The 16,027-nt window shown below is 37.7% G+C and overlaps 1 protein-coding gene across 2 annotated transcripts in view; it reads right to left on the bottom strand.

Moving 5' to 3' along the window:
* Nucleotides 1–521: 521 nt before the first annotated feature.
* Nucleotides 522–16,027, bottom strand: part of LOC136857229 (protein painting of fourth) — a 232,450-nt gene continuing 216,944 nt past the window's right edge. The window contains exon 10 of one of the 2 annotated variants that reach the window (XM_067135710.2): nucleotides 522–1,278. In XM_067135710.2, coding sequence (XP_066991811.2) covers nucleotides 1,261–1,278 — 18 coding nt within the window. In that variant the 3' untranslated portion in view covers nucleotides 522–1,260. Of the gene's footprint in view, nucleotides 1,454–16,027 lie in introns of both variants that reach the window. The other variant, XM_067135709.2, reaches the window with a different exon arrangement.

The following is a 16,027-nucleotide window of genomic DNA, read 5'->3' on the forward strand; positions in this document are numbered from 1 at the left end:
TCCCAACATGGCTCCTCTTCTTAAAAACCTTCAGAGTACTTCTAGGCATGATGTCCACTAACATACACGCAAGACAAGACAGAAACTACTCTGTATTTCAACTAAATTATAACACAATCAAGCCAGGCACAAATTGGAGCGAGAATTCAACAGTTCCATGGAAACCGCTTCGAAGATTGAACTAAGCAACTGAAAAACAATTGACGATCTAAAGAGCACAGCTTACCACCGCAGTCAACTTCAACAAAGAAAAATACGTTCAAGGATGACTAAATGGAGAAATTGTTTTTTGCATCCAAGCCACAGCCACTCCATTGTCATCTGTCATTGTTTGTAAGATGTCCTCTTTTTTTCTTCAGAGAATATGGTAACCCTGGGCAGGAAGGTAAACAGAATAAGGAGATAAAGTCAAAGTTAGAAATGAACAGGATGTATGAACATTTGAAAAATAGTTCAAAGAATACAACAGTTTGGAATCTCAGCAATCAGAGGTATAGTATTGTAAATAAAAACACAAGGAATTTTTTTAAGACGCTATTGTTTATCACAACTGATAAAAAGTTCTTATTCAACATATATAATCATTACATATCCATGATAGAGAACAGTGGAAGTACATCAATGTCTGTTCTTACAGTAATTTGCCACTGGCTACATCTGTTCACAATAATATGAACCTGTAATTATATATACACATTTTAATATTAATTTTTAACCTAAATATTTCTCCTGAACTTATGTTTGAATTAATTATAACATAAGTGATAAGATTTATTAAATAATTAAAATATCTTGTCAATTGATATATACACATAAGTATTTGTATAAGAACTGCAAGAACACATTCAAACATACCTAAAAACTTGACTACACTACACACAACGTGTATTCCATATATACATAGAAATGCTGAGGATTCAATAGCGAATATCTGCCAAATTATTTTCAATATGACATGAATATTAATTCTGTAATTCATGGAAGGTATTACAAAATATCAATAACGAATTCTTTAAATAATAAAGCTTTCTCTTTCTGACAAGTTTCATAAAAGAAATTTTAATTTCCTCAATATCATTCTTGACTATTCACATAAATAAAGTTCACTATGAGAGATCTGGCCTTTACAACAACAATAACGTTTATGTTCACTCAACAGACAGCCAGATTATTATACTGTATATACACATATCAAATTCAATGACTGTCATTTCATTCATGCCACTGCATAATTAAAATTGCTGAGCAAAAGTAAAATTGTCACTCATCATCTTCATTCTGTAAAATAAAATTAAGAAAAACACACGCATATAAAAAAGTACAACACTGCTTGAAAGTTCTATACAACCTAATTTTAGTAAATGCCACATTTAACCACTTGTTACAACTGGAAAGATGACCCATCAATGTCATTTATTCGAGTCTCGATCTGTTGGATAAGGTTGCCAGAGAGCTGAAAGAAAAGAAAACCAAACCATGGCAGAGATGGATTCTCATTTTCTATTGAGTTTAAATTTAACAAAGAGAGAATCTGATCCAAGAAATAATTCAAAATAAGACATCAACAAACAATCTGTTCATTGTTATAGAGACCATTTACATCAGGGGTCAAACCAAATCTCTAGTCAAGCTACACAAGCATAACTAATCGAGCTATTATTAGCACATTTAGGTCTTGCTCACTTTCATACATTTTAATCCTCCGAAGTAGCCATTTTTTACTAATTACAGATTTTAAAATTAAACACTACACTCACAAGCAAAAAAAGCAGAACACTATGTAATCAGACAAAGTTTAATGTCGTCCATTTGAAACCTGGTAAAAATGACATATATTGACATTACAACTTTATGGCAATGTATCATAAGCGGTGATAAGGGAACAGGGAACTGGAAATCAAGTAGGGATGACATAAAATTGTTAGTGTTGAACTGTAGAAGTATTGTAAAGAAAGGAATAGAATTAAATAATTTAATACATATATATTTACCAGATATTGTAATAGGAGTTGAATCATGGCTGAGAAATGATATAATGGATGCAGAAATTTTCTCAAGGCACTGGAGTGTGTATCGTAGAGATAGGATAGGAATGGTGGGAGGGGGAGTGTTCATTCTGGTGAAAGAAGAATTTGTAAGCTATGAAAAAGTTAAAGATGAGACACATGAAATTCTAGGTGTAAGGCTCATTTCTAAAGATAATAGGCAACTTAATATATTTGGAGTGTACAGATCAGGAAAGGGTAGCACTGACGCGGATTCGGAATTATTTGATAGGATAGTCAGCTATGTGGGAAACGACATGGAAAGAAATGTGATTGTAGTGGGAGATCTGAATTTGCCAGATGTCAATTGGGAAGGAAATGTGAACAACAGGAAGCATGACCAACAAATGGCAAATAAGTTAATATGGGAAGGACAGCTGATTCAGAAAGTGATGGAACCAACCAGAGGGAAAAATATCCTGGATGTCGTGCTGATAAAACCAGATGAGCTGTATAGGGAAACTGAAGTAATAGATGGTAATCATGAAGCTGTTTTTGTCGTAGTTCAAAATAAATGTGATAGAAAGGAAGGTCTTAAAAGTAGGACTGTTAGGCAGTACCATATGGCTGATAAATCAGGCATGAGGCAGTTTCTAAAAAGTAACTATGATCGGTGGAAAACGGTAAATAAAAATGTAAACAGACTCTGGGATGGGTTTAAAGAAATTGTTGAGGAATGCAAAAACAGGTTTGTACCTTTAAGGGTGGTAAGGAATGGTAAAGACCCACCTTATTATAATAGAGAAATAAAGAGACTAAGAAGGAGGTGCAGACTGGAAAGAAATAGAGTTAGAAATGGCTGTGGAAGTAAGGAGAAATTGAAGGAACTTACTAGAAAATTTGAATCTAGCAAAGAAGGCAGCTAAGGATAACATGATGGCAAGCATAATTGGCAGTCATACAAATTTTAGTGAAAAATGGAAGGGTATGTATAGGTATATTAAGGCAGAAACAGGTTCCAAGAAGGACATTCTAGGAATAATTAATGAACAAGGGGAGTGTGTATGTGAGGATCTTCAAAAGGCAGAAGTATTCAGTCAGCAGTATGTAAAGATTGTTGGTTACAAGGATGATGTCGAGACAGAGGAGGAGACTAAGGCCAAAGAAGTAATAAAATTTACATATGATAACAATGACATTTACAATAAGATACAAAAGTTGAAAACTAGAAAAGCGGCTGGAATTGGTCAGATTTCTGGAGATATACTAAAGACAATGGGTTGGGATATAATACCATACCTGAAGTACTTATTTGATTATTGTTTGGTCAGAGGAGCTATACCAGATGAATGGAGAGTTGCTATAGTAGCCCCTGTGTATAAAGGAAAGGGTGATAGACATAAAGCTGAAAATTACAGGCCAGTAAGTTTGACGTGCATTGTATGTAAGCTTTGGGAAGGCATTCTTTCTGATTATATTAGACATGTTTGTGAAATTAATAACTGGTTCGATAGAAGGCAATTCGGTTTTAGGAAAGGTTATTCCACTGAAGCTCAACTTGTAGGATTCCAGCAAGATATAGCAGATATCTTGGATTCTGGAGGTCAAATGGACTGTATTGCGATTGACCTGTCTAAAGCATTTGATAGGGTGGATCATGGGAGACTACTGGCAAAAATGAGTGTAATTAGACTAAACAAAAGAGTGACTGAATGGGTTGCTATATTTCTAGAAAATAGATCTCAGAGAATTAGAGTAGGTGAAGCTTTATCTGACCCTGTAATAATTAAGAGGGGAATTCCTCAAGGCAGTATTATCGGACCTTTACGTTTTCTTATATATATAAATGATATGAGTAAAGGAGTGGAATCGTAGGTAAGGCTTTTTGCAGATGATGTTATTCTCTATAGAGTGATAAATAAGTTACAAGATTGTGAGCAACTGCAATGTGACCTTGAAAATATTGTGAGATGGACAGCAGGCAATGGTATGTTGATAAACGGGGTTAAAAGTCAGGTTGTGAGTTTCACAAATAGGAAAAGTCCTCTCAGTTTTAATTACTGCGTTGATGGGGTGAAAGTTCCTTTTGGGGATCATTGGAAGTATCTAGGTGTTAATATAAGGAAAGATCTTCATTGAGGTAATCACATAAATGGGATTGTAAATAAAGGGTACAGATCTCTGCACATGGTTATGAGGATGTTTAGAGGTTGTAGTAAGGATGTAAAGGAGAGTGCATATAAGTCTCTGGTAAGACCCCAACTAGAGTATGGTTCCAGTGTATGGGACCCTCACCAGGATTACCTGATTCAAGAACTGGAAAAAATCCAAAGAAAAGCAGCTCGATTTGTTCTGGGTGATTTCCGACAAAAGAGTAGCGTTACAAAAATGTTGCAATGTTTGGGTTGGGAAGAATTGAGAGAAAGAAGAAGAGCTGCTCGACTAAGTGGTATGTTCCGAGCTGTCAGCGGAGAGATGGCGTGGAATGACATTAGTAGACGAATAAGTTTGAATGGCGTTTATAAAAGTAGGAAAGATCACAATATGAAGATAAAGTTGGAATTCAAGAGGACAAACTGGGGCAAATATTCATTTATAGGAAGGGGAGTTAGGGATTGGAATAACTTAACAAGGGAGATGTTCAATAAATTTCCAATTTCTTTGAAATCATTTAGGAAAAGGCTAGGAAAGCAACAGATAGGGAATCTGCCACCTGGGCGACTGCCCTAAATGCAGATCAGTATTGATTGATTGATTGATTGATTGATTAGCCCATTTGAGAAGTTCCAACGCAATAATTGATAGATTATTGGTCGTGACAATCACATCACCAATATTGCCTTTTCCTGCCTTTGGACAAGAATAACCACAAACAGCTTTAGGTTGAATGTTGTGAATTCTCATGCTGCGCATTTTTGTGGACATTACAGCTTGTCTATGACAGTTGGTCTCACTTCTAAGTTAGCTCATAATGGCACCTGAAAACGCACCAAGGGTTGTGGCATTAGCGGACGATGGGCACAACATACGCCATGTAGCAGATATTATAGGCATGTCTTGTTCTAACATATACAGAACTGTTAAAAGGTACAGAGAGGACAATATCTATACCAGCAGGCCCAGTTGTGGTCGTAGGAGAAGCACTACTGAAAGCGATGATAGCTTTCTTCGTGATCGACACACAACAGCTGTGGAGGCCAGAAAACATTTCCAGCAAGTACAGTTAAAAGTAATAAACTTCATTGTTAGGTTCCGTATTGAGCTGAGACTATGCTTAAAGTAAATACAAAAATTTTAATATTCCACCTACTCAATACTAAAAAATCATGTGATGTTTTTACAAAAACATTACAATGACGTTAAAAGGTACTAGTTTCGGTCCACTGTGGACCATCATCAGCCTAGCCAAATTACAACAGTAAAAGACATAGTGATAAAAATAGTATGGAGAAATGAGAGGATCTAAAAGGATGGGATGGTGGTGGAATGACAGATAAAAGTGAAAAAACCGTATTTGCGAATAATGATAAAAGTAACAGAAGTGTTCACAATGACAAGTAAAATCTTGTGAAGTCACAGTAAAAACTCTTGATGAGATAGTCAGGTTGGCAGTTGCTCCTCTGTTGCACGATTGACATATATAACTACGTATATGCTTCTAGAAAGTTGTAGATGTAAGTTCCACTTTTGCACAGAAAGGCACAGGCACAGAAAGCCTTTATTTCCACCATAGAACAGGTTCAACTTTGTCAATTTTAATCTGGTGCTAGTCTCATTGGACAATTCTTCCCTCTACGCAAAAGTGGAACTTACATCTACAACTTTCTAGAAGCATATACGTAGTTATATATGTCAATCGTGCAACAGAGGAGCAACTGCCAACCTGACTATCTCATCAAGAGTTTTTACTGTGACTTCACAAGATTTTACTTGTCATTGTGAACACTTCTGTTACTTTTATCATTATTCGCAAATACGGTTTTTTCACTTTTATCTGTCATTCCACCACCATCCCATCCTTTTAGATCCTCTCATTTCTCCATACTATTTTTATCACTATGTCTTTTACTGTTGTAATTTGGCTAGGCTGATGATGGTCCACAGTGGACCGAAACTAGTACCTTTTAACGTCATTGTAATGTTTTTGTAAAAACATCACATGATTTTTTAGTATTGAGTAGGTGGAATATTAAAATTTTTGTATTTACTTTCAGCAAGTACAGGGCACGAACATCAACAAAAGGACAGTAAGGAGGAGGTTGTATGAAGTAGATTTAAACTCCAAGAGGACAGGACCTCTGCTTACATGTGAGTACCATACCTCACAAATGCAATTCTCCAACGCCCATCAAAACTGGACTGTTGAGCAATGGAGTTCAGTGCTGTTTACGGATGAATCCAGATTCTGTTTAAGGAGGACAGATAAAATGGAGAGGGTATGGCGAAGGTCCGGAGAACATTATTCACCCTGTACTTTTTCTGTAAGGACACCGTTCGCTGGAGGCTCTGTGATGGTCTGGGCTTGGATTATCACTGATGCGCGCAAGGAGCTTGTGTTCGTTAAGAATGGAAGTCTGGCAACCCACCGATACATTGAGGAAATTTTTGTGGATCATGTGGTGTTTTTGCACCTGGCATTGGCAAGAACTTTATCTTGATGCATGACAATGCTCGCCAACACGTTGCCATTTGTGTACGAGAGTACCTGGATGAAGTTGGAATTGAGCGCATGGTGTGGCCTGTTCATAGTCCTGACCTAAACCACAAAGAGCATGTCGAGGATATGCTTGGGAGACGTGCTAAGAGTCATTCCCTTGACACATCGACTCAACTTGGGGTGGTGCTCCAGGCAGAATGGAAGCTTATAGCACAAGAGAACATTTGAGATCACATCCTCCCGATCGAAGATCGAATCACAATTGTAACTGCGGCTAGAGGCGGTAATAGCCATTATTGAGGCAATGAAAAATGTGTTGAAAAGATGCAGATAAATGGATTGCATATGAAACAGTGCAAAGCTCCAGATTTCAATATTAATTTTTATCAATTATTGCGCTGAAACTTCTCAAATGGGCTAATTAACTTATGACATATTGCCATATTGTTGCAATGTCTTAATATTTGATTTTTATCAGGTTTCAAATGGGCTAACATTTTGTCTGAAATACAAAGTGTTTTTTTTTTTTTTTTTTTTGTTCTGGTGCGAGCAGTTTTGAACTTGGATATCATTTTTTATTTCACTATATTTGAGTTCACATTTTCTACTTCATATCTCTAAAACCATACTAATATTGATAGATCCCTTACCATGGAAATAGTGGACTGAAATTAGTACATTTTTCTTTTCATTAAAAAGTTCAACGTATGACGTTAACTAATAAAATATGGCTGGTAATGAGTTTATTTGGTTTTTAGACCGTTCGGAATTGTTTGTATAAGGGATACGCTTACGTAATAATTAAAAAGCAAAGTCATCTCTGTACAGGCCATGAAGGCCCTTGGAGGGGTGGAAGGTAAAGGCTTCCACCATCCGTAACCTTGGCAGTTGGTGGGGTAGAGTGGTTAGCTCTACACCCGGCCGCCTTTACCCCCCAGGAATTAACTTGGTACTCATTTTTGGTGTAAGCTGAGTGAACCTCAGGGCCATGTGCACCTCCGGAAGTGGAAATTTCGTTTCTTACATTTTAAGACTTCCTGATGAGGAATCGAACCCATGTCCTTCCGAGTGAACCGAGCATGCCTTTACCGCCTCGGCCAGACAGCCCCTCTACATAATAATTAGTACATAAAAATTATGTGTGATATCTTAAGTCTATTCAGTTGGTTTAAATCAATGTTGTTCAGGTTATGTTCGCACGTGGCCGCCGTTACGTGCACACTGCTGTTGATTCGACACTGCTCTGAAACGATTGGGAAGGAGGAACGTGACATGTAGAGCTGTAGTTTGCTGCCATCTATAATTTTTCGAGAACTATACAAACGAAATCTTATGCTGCAGTGCCGATCAACGAGCACAGTACATTCTTTCGTAGTAACAACGATGAAAACCAGAGAACGTACGCTGTGCAGGCTTCGTTCTTCGCAATTAGCAACACAGCCCACGCAGCGTACAGCCTTCGACCTCATGTGTCAGTATTTTATGTATGAATTATGCTACATTCTTATGAGCGAAAGCTATGTTCTAGCCTACCAACATGCTAGAGAACACTCTGCTGCTAAACATTATGCTGATTAATGGTGTCTTTTCCCTTTCCATTACATACATACATACATACATGTATACATACATTCATACATTACTGTTTCTAACTGACTTTAGGAGGAACAAGCTCTTCCTAGGCCGAACTGTTTATCCTGATTCATTTTAGAATAAATTAGTTCTCACTACGCGAAACTGTTATATCCGAAAAGGAACGTATTTTAAAATGTAGGCAGTGCAGTGGTAGCAGGGCGTTTAGTAGTAATGACATTGTTGTTGTTGTTGTTTGAATGTGATAGTTTTATTAGTACTCCTTTCTAGTATACAAGACTGCTTTCACATGTGCAAAAGTGTTTTAAAAATTTCTATTATTCAGTTCTACAGTATTTTGTTTGTTTCTACAGTATTTTTCTTCTGATGAGATGTTGTCAAGTAGTAACATAACAAAACAACAAGAATGGAGAAACAGATTTTTGGCAGAGATTTTAAGATCTGAGAATGAGAAAGCATACTACCAAATACAACATGAGCTCCGGCGAGCCCCTTGGTTCTTATCAGGCACGTATTCAAGGAGACACATCACTACCATAATTAGATTAAGATTTAATCACGCCCTAACACCTGAATACAAATACAAATTTCATTTTACTGATACAGACATATGCTCATGTCAACAAATTGTAGGTACTGTCAATCACATTTTGTTCCAATGCCCTAAATACATGACCCAACAAAAGGTTTTCTCCCAAGATCTCATCACAAATAACATTCAACTACCGACAAGTGCCACTTGCCTTATCCACACTCCTACGGTTCTCTTAGTGAAAATACTAACCGATTCCCTAGATGAATGTGCCATTTCAGTATAAAATCATAAACAGAATAAATTCACTGCCGGTACTGTAGCACTGATAACGAATGAGTTCTGACTAAAGCATAATTAAACGTATTCATTATATCAATATAAGAAAATGAATATTCCATACCACACAATAATTGGAGATGAAGAAATACAATAAGGTTAAGAGATACTAAATGGAAGATGCTACCCATAGCTTTAAATCAATACTGGACTACAGATAGAATTTGCTTTATGTTGCACCAACACAGATAGGTCTTATGGCAACAGCGGGATAGGAAAGGCCTGGGAGTGGAAAGGAAACGGATGTGGCCTTAATTAAGGTACAGCCCCAGCATTTGTCTGGTGTGAAAGGACGACAGATAAACTTTAATCATCACACAGAGACTTCATTCAAACAACCAATAACTCAAATCCCATAAACTAATTTACAAGTGAAAATACTTAATAATCAAGAACGCGCTAGGATACAAAAGTGTGGTTACTGGGTAAAGTGCTAATGCTGAATCCAACAAATGACCGGAAGAAGAGGAGAAGAAGAGGATAATTAGGCAGCATCAGCAGTGCCACATGTATCGCTGTTCTAGGACATTTTGTTCTTGTTTAATTAACAGTGCACATCCATCACGTTGCTGTTGAAACCACAAAGGAAGAGAAAAGTAGACTCTGAGTGTCATGCTTTTAAGCCAGAGTGGAGTGAGAATTATTTTGTTACTGAATTAGATGGCAAAACAATGTGTTTATTGTGCAGTACACTATAGCTGTACTAAACAATATATGTTGGCAATACGAGACTAAGCATTTGTCACAATATTACCAACTAACGGGGAAGGAACACTCAGAAAAATCAGAAACTTTAAAATGGACTATTAAATTACAGCAGAGTTTTTTCATAAAAATGAAAACTCAAAATGAGGCTGCAACTAAAGTAAGTTTACAAGTAGCTCATTTGTTAGTCAAGGAAGGAAAATTGTTTAATGACGGTGACTTTGCTCTCGATGAGTCGACAGACATTACAGTTGGTGCTGTTTATCCAAGAAGTCTTTGGCTTTGAAGTGACTGAAGAATTAGCTTCTATGAATACTCTGCGTGGAATAACTACAGGCGAAAGTATTTTCAAGTTGAGAAAACGTTAATGACGTACAATCTGAAGTGGAATAGGCTAAGACTTAATTGGAAACCTTTTCATAAAGGCTTATAAAAATGCAAGGTGTTCAAAGCTTATGGTTATTCATCGTATTATTCACCAGCAGGTACCTTGTGGGAAATATCTGAATCTATCATGTGTTTTAAACCAGTTGTGCCAATGGTGAACTTCATTCGTTTTCGTGACTGAACCATTGTCAATTCCGTGATTTTCTGATAGAAGTGGAAGCTGAAAATCCTGACTTGCCACAGAAGTTCAACAGCTCAACAGTGGTGAGGTTTTATTAAGATTTTTTTTGGACTCGGAGCAGAGATTGAAATTTTTCTCAATGAGTAAAACAGCCCTCAACCACTATTTTCAAACACTGAATGGCTTTGGAAATTTGCTTTTGCTGATGATATCGTAGGATTTCTTAATGGATTCAACTTGTAATTTCAATGGCAACTGGCTTTGATTGAATCACAAATCATGTCAAGCTGTTTCGTGCATTTCCCATGCAATGAAAATTTAACCCAACTGTATCATTTGACGACCCTAGTTCGTAAAAGTCATCCGTGGCATAAGAATACAATGACGAGCTTAACTCGCAACAAAGCACTGCTGTATATCAATACATGTAGTTTAGTTACCAACCCATAGATGCCACTTGTATGCATTCTGAGCTGAGCTGAAGTTTAGACAAGTGGCTTTAGATATTTCCCTTGTTCCAGGTTATCACACACTTCACGAACAAGAGATAAGAGAATCTTTGTTCACATTATTTCGTTCACACCAGTTGCCATCATAGCATTAAGCAGATGTGTTGATGCTGATGAAGATTGAGTACGAAAGCTAGCAGTGTTTTAGAGAGTGATATTGAAGGCAATGATGTTTGTGATGAAAAAGACCCTGAAGGTCTTAGTTCGAGTTCTAGCAATGTGTGTAATAGTGTTGATGACACTGAAAGTGATACAAATGAAGATGGTGGGCTGTCTTTCAAAACAAGTTCGTACCTCGACACACTCCGCAGACGTACTAGAAACGTGGCATTGGTAAGCTTATTCTTTCATTATCATTCATGCAAATTTTCAGAAAGGAATCTCTACTGGTTGGTTTTATATGATTTTCTAAATAATATTGTGCTGATGACTGCTTTAGAGCAGCATTTAAATGTGATGCAAATGGGTTAAAAGAAGTGAAATCTCCATTCCCACAAACATTTGCAGAGGATATATTTTCTGAGCTCAAATAACAGTTCCCGCAATGTTTATCAGGTCTTGATGTAAGTGGAGATACATTTCCATACAGTAGAGTCTCGCTCAACCGACCTTCGCTTATCCGACACTCCGTGTTATCCGACACTGGTAGGCTTAATTTGATCTTTAGGTGGATGCAATTCTGGGACACGGGGTGTGGAGGGTGCGACTGTGGGACAAGCACTAGCAGTCATGCGGTAGGATTTTGCAATGTAGTATTGGTTGGGTGCGGATGTTATAGTTTTCATATCCTCTCTGAGTATGGCGAGTAAACGTAAGAAAGTGATTGTTTCTGTGGAAGACAAGTAGAGTGGGTTAAAGAGACTGGACAAAGGGGAAACTCTCCAAAAAAATGGCTTCAGATTATGGTGTTGGACATGTTACAGTGGGAGGCTGGAAACATACGAGGGAATAAATTGAAAAGTGGTGCTCTACCAGAGCAACAAGTGATGCACTGAAAATTAGAAAAAAACAATGAAAAATGTGAGTACATAAAAGTAAGTGAAGCACTATTTCTTTGGTTCACTAAAAACCAGGAAAAGGGCTTGTCAATAACTGGTCCCATTCTGCAAGAAATGGCGGTGTATATCCAGTAGGAGTTTAATAAAGGGACCCTGATTTTACTGCTATTGCTGGGTGGCTTGATCGGTGGGAAAAACGGTACGGCATTGGGCAGCTTAATATCTGTGGAGAAGAACTGCCAGCTAAATCCGATGAGGTTGTGAAATTTAAAAGACAATTTCAAGAAATAATTCTTGCTGAAGGATTAACCGGTGATCAGATTTTTAATTGTGATAAGACTGGGCTGAATTTCAAGATGCTGACATCAAAACTCTTGCAGCCCAAGCCAAGACGTCTGCACCTGGCTACAGGCGTAGTAAGAAAAGAGTAATAAGACAATAAATAGAGTCCCGCAAAACATAGTACGTAATACAGTATAGTCTTCCTGTTTATTTTAGTTCATTTTCAAAGTTATTCTGTATTATCCGACATTTTCGGTGATCCGACGTACTCCAGGTCCCGTTTAGGTCGGATAATCGAGACTCTACTGTATTTCAAAATTCATTTGATTATATAATTGAAGAACTTCCACCTAACCTTCAATTGGAAGTGATTAATCTGCAGTGTAATTACATGCTAAAAGGCAAATTCCAAGAAAAGAATCTAACAGAATCCTATAAGTGTCTTCCAAGTGATGAATTTGTTCAGGAATTTCTCTCTGTATTTGGTAGTACCTACAGAGGTGAGAAAATAATTAGACTCAAAGCAAAAAGTTTGATATTTTCTAGAATCACATAGCCAGAAAATATTGTTGGTAGCACTGTTTAAGCAGTCAACTGTCTTTGTTGCGAGTGCTGAGGATATGATTGTTGCTGTTTTAGAGCTGGTTTGAAGGTGCTCTAGGTGTGTTTCATCTTTAATCACTCATTAAATAATAATTTATGAGTATTTATGTTTGCATTTTAGCTTGAAATATAGATATATTTCCATTATTATGAGTAATTCTCTTGTTTTTCAGATGTTGTGGGTTATGGGTCTGGAAAATGATCTATCGCCAAGAAAAGTTGCTTTTAATTTCCATAGTTTAAGAGTAGCTGAGAGGATTTTAAGCAGTCTATTCATTTCTTTTTCTGAGTCTGCAATTAACACAATGTCATCTGCAAATCTGATACAATGTATCCTTTCACCATTGACTTTTATTCCTTTTATCTTCTCCTTCATGATCTGAATAGCTTCCTCAATGAACATATTAAATAAATACAGTGATCGGGGACAACCTTGTCTAACTCCTTTCCTAATCCTGGCCTTTTCTTCTACCTGACTGATGATTATTTTTGTGCTTCGGTTCAAATACAGTTGATTAATCATTCTTCTATCCTTCCAGCCCAGTCCTATTTTCCTCATAGTTCTAAACAGTAGTTCCCAGTTCACATTGTCAAAAGCTTTTTCAAAGTCAATGAAGGTAAGATAAGTCATTCTATTCATTTCCATCCTTCTCTCCAATAACTTGCGTAAGCCCAGTATTGCTTCTCTTGTTCCTCTGCCTTCTCTAAATCCAAACTGGTCTTCTCCAACATATCTACTTTTCCTTTTATTCTGTTCTTAACTATGTTAATGAGTATCCTGGAGGCATGTGTTAATATTGATAGCGTTCTATAATTGGTGCAGTCAACTGCCCTTCCTATTTTAGGTATGATAATGGTTCTGCATTGTGTGAAGTCTTCTGGCACGATTCCTCTTTCGTAGCATTCATTTATTACTCTGAAATTTGGTCTTTCATGTTGATACCTAACTTTTTCAGTAATTTTGCTGGGATTTCATCTACACTGGTTGCTTTTCCTTCTTTCAGACTCTGAAGGGCATGTTCAAATTCATGTCCCATGATTGGAGGACCTTGAATTTCTCTTCCACACTCATTGATGTCTTCAATTAGCTTATTGTCATTCTTGAAGTCCTTAGACAATAAAATGTGCTCCTTTTAAAAGAAAATCATCTTGAGTCTAATAATTTTCACACCTCTGTACTTGGGTGAAATGACATTTTCAAAAATGAAATATGTAAAGCCTCAATACACGTCAGCATTAACACATGAATATTTGCAGTCAATTTTGATGACAGGTAATACTAAATTTGAGTCCCTATTTGGTGAAATGTTATCTCCAAAACAACCATTTCATTCCTGATTATCAAAGCTGTGATTCATACAATAACTGTAGTCTTAGTATTTGCATTATATTACTTTTTATCAGTAAATTTGTGAAAAATTGTTTTTGTTGTTATTTTAAGCAGACCTACCTAAAAAATCCTAGAATTAGTCTTTTGGCACGCAGAATGTAATATTTGGCCCTTTATAAAAAATGTTTGCCAAACCCTGTTATAAACAAATATTTGCCCCCATTTTGACCTCTTGAATTCAGAGAGCATGATTAGCTCACTGGCTTACCTGCTGGCTTCCCACCCAGAAGGTCGAGGTTCGAATCCTGGTCGATCCTCGCCAGAGATTTTCATCCCAAAAATCATGTGGCGTCAGGGACATTCGGTCTTAAACCCCCGGCCATAACCAAATTAAGCCTGGGTGTCTCTAGCTATCCCACAAATAGCTGGGATAAGCTGAAGAAAGTTTATTTTTGTTCTCTTGAATTCCAACTTTATCTTCAATTTATATTTCCTACTTTTAAAAACTTCACTCAAGCTTATTAATCTATTAATGTCATTCCAAGCCATCTCTCTACTGACAGCTCGAAACATTCCGCTTAGTCAAGCAGCTTGTCTCCTTACTTCCAAGTATTCCCAGTTTAAAGTTTGCAACATTTTTGTAACACTCATTTTCTTGAAAATGCTTTTGTTTGAATCCTTACCAGTTCTTGTATCAAGTAATCCTGGTGAGGGTCCCATACACTAGAACTATACTCTAATTGGTCCACGTCGTGGGGGACAGGCAACGGTACAAAGTAGGGGATAGCCTGTAAGGGTGAAGTACAGCGGGGAACTTGTGTGCCTCAGGACCGCTACAGTAGCTGTGAAGGCCTTACAGAAACTCTGAAAAGTAACGGCTAACGGGGCTCTTAACAGCAACTGAGGCGGAGAAGGAGACTTTTGGTACGGCAAAGTTGGTGGAGGCTCCTCTTGGCCTCTTTATCCATTAATATACCCACACCTCCATAACTTGCTCTGTCGCCCTCGGGTCTTCCAGAGTATACAAATGTAGCTCCATCATGGGTTGCCAATTCCCCAAACTCACTCCATTTCACCTCACTCAAACCCTTCCTCTTGGGGTAAAATAAAGAGGAAAACCACTGCCTTGTGGTGAAGAGGGATCTTCAAAGGTTAAGGGAAACTACCCCAACAGAAAACAGCAGGCTTGGAGGCGTAGGTGGCAGCCCCACCACCAAGCTCGGGTGCTGTGGGCCAATAACTCACACAACCTTAAATTACCTTATTACAGAAACATCAACAATGAGAAACCGGACTGATCCAAAGATGACCTTTGGCTTGAAAAGGCTAACGAAAATTGAGCTATGGAATGTGAGGACTCTACAGCAAAGTGGAAGGCTACGACAGGCAGTGGCATGTATGAGGAGTTATGGGCTGAACATCCTAGGTTTGAGTGAGGTGAGATGGGGTGAGTTTGGGGAATTGGCAACCCATGATGGAGCTACATTTGTATACTCTGGAAGACCCGAGGGTGACGGAGCAAGTTATGGAGGTGTGGGTATATTAATGGATGAAGAGGCCAAGAGGAGCCTTATGGAGTGGTACCCAGTGACGGAAAGGATAATAGTGGCACGTTTTAAGACCAATATTAGAAACGTTGTGTTGATAGTATGCTATGCACCTACTGAGTCGGCGGAGGAGGAAGACAAACAGGCGTTCTATGGGCATCTTAATAGAACGATTAAAAAACAGAAAAGGAAGGATATCATCCTAGTTGGAGGAGATTTGAATGCAAAAGTGGGACAGGACAACGAAGGACTTGAACATATTATGGGAAGGCATGGTTTAGGAGAACGAAATGAGAATGGACAGCTGATTGTGGACTTCTGTGAAAGCCAAGATTTGGTTATTGGCGGTACTATATTTCCACATAAAGACTGCCATAAG

This window comes from Anabrus simplex, chromosome 1 (genome assembly GCF_040414725.1).
Source record: "Anabrus simplex isolate iqAnaSimp1 chromosome 1, ASM4041472v1, whole genome shotgun sequence".
Lineage (NCBI taxonomy): Eukaryota > Metazoa > Arthropoda > Insecta > Orthoptera > Tettigoniidae > Anabrus > Anabrus simplex.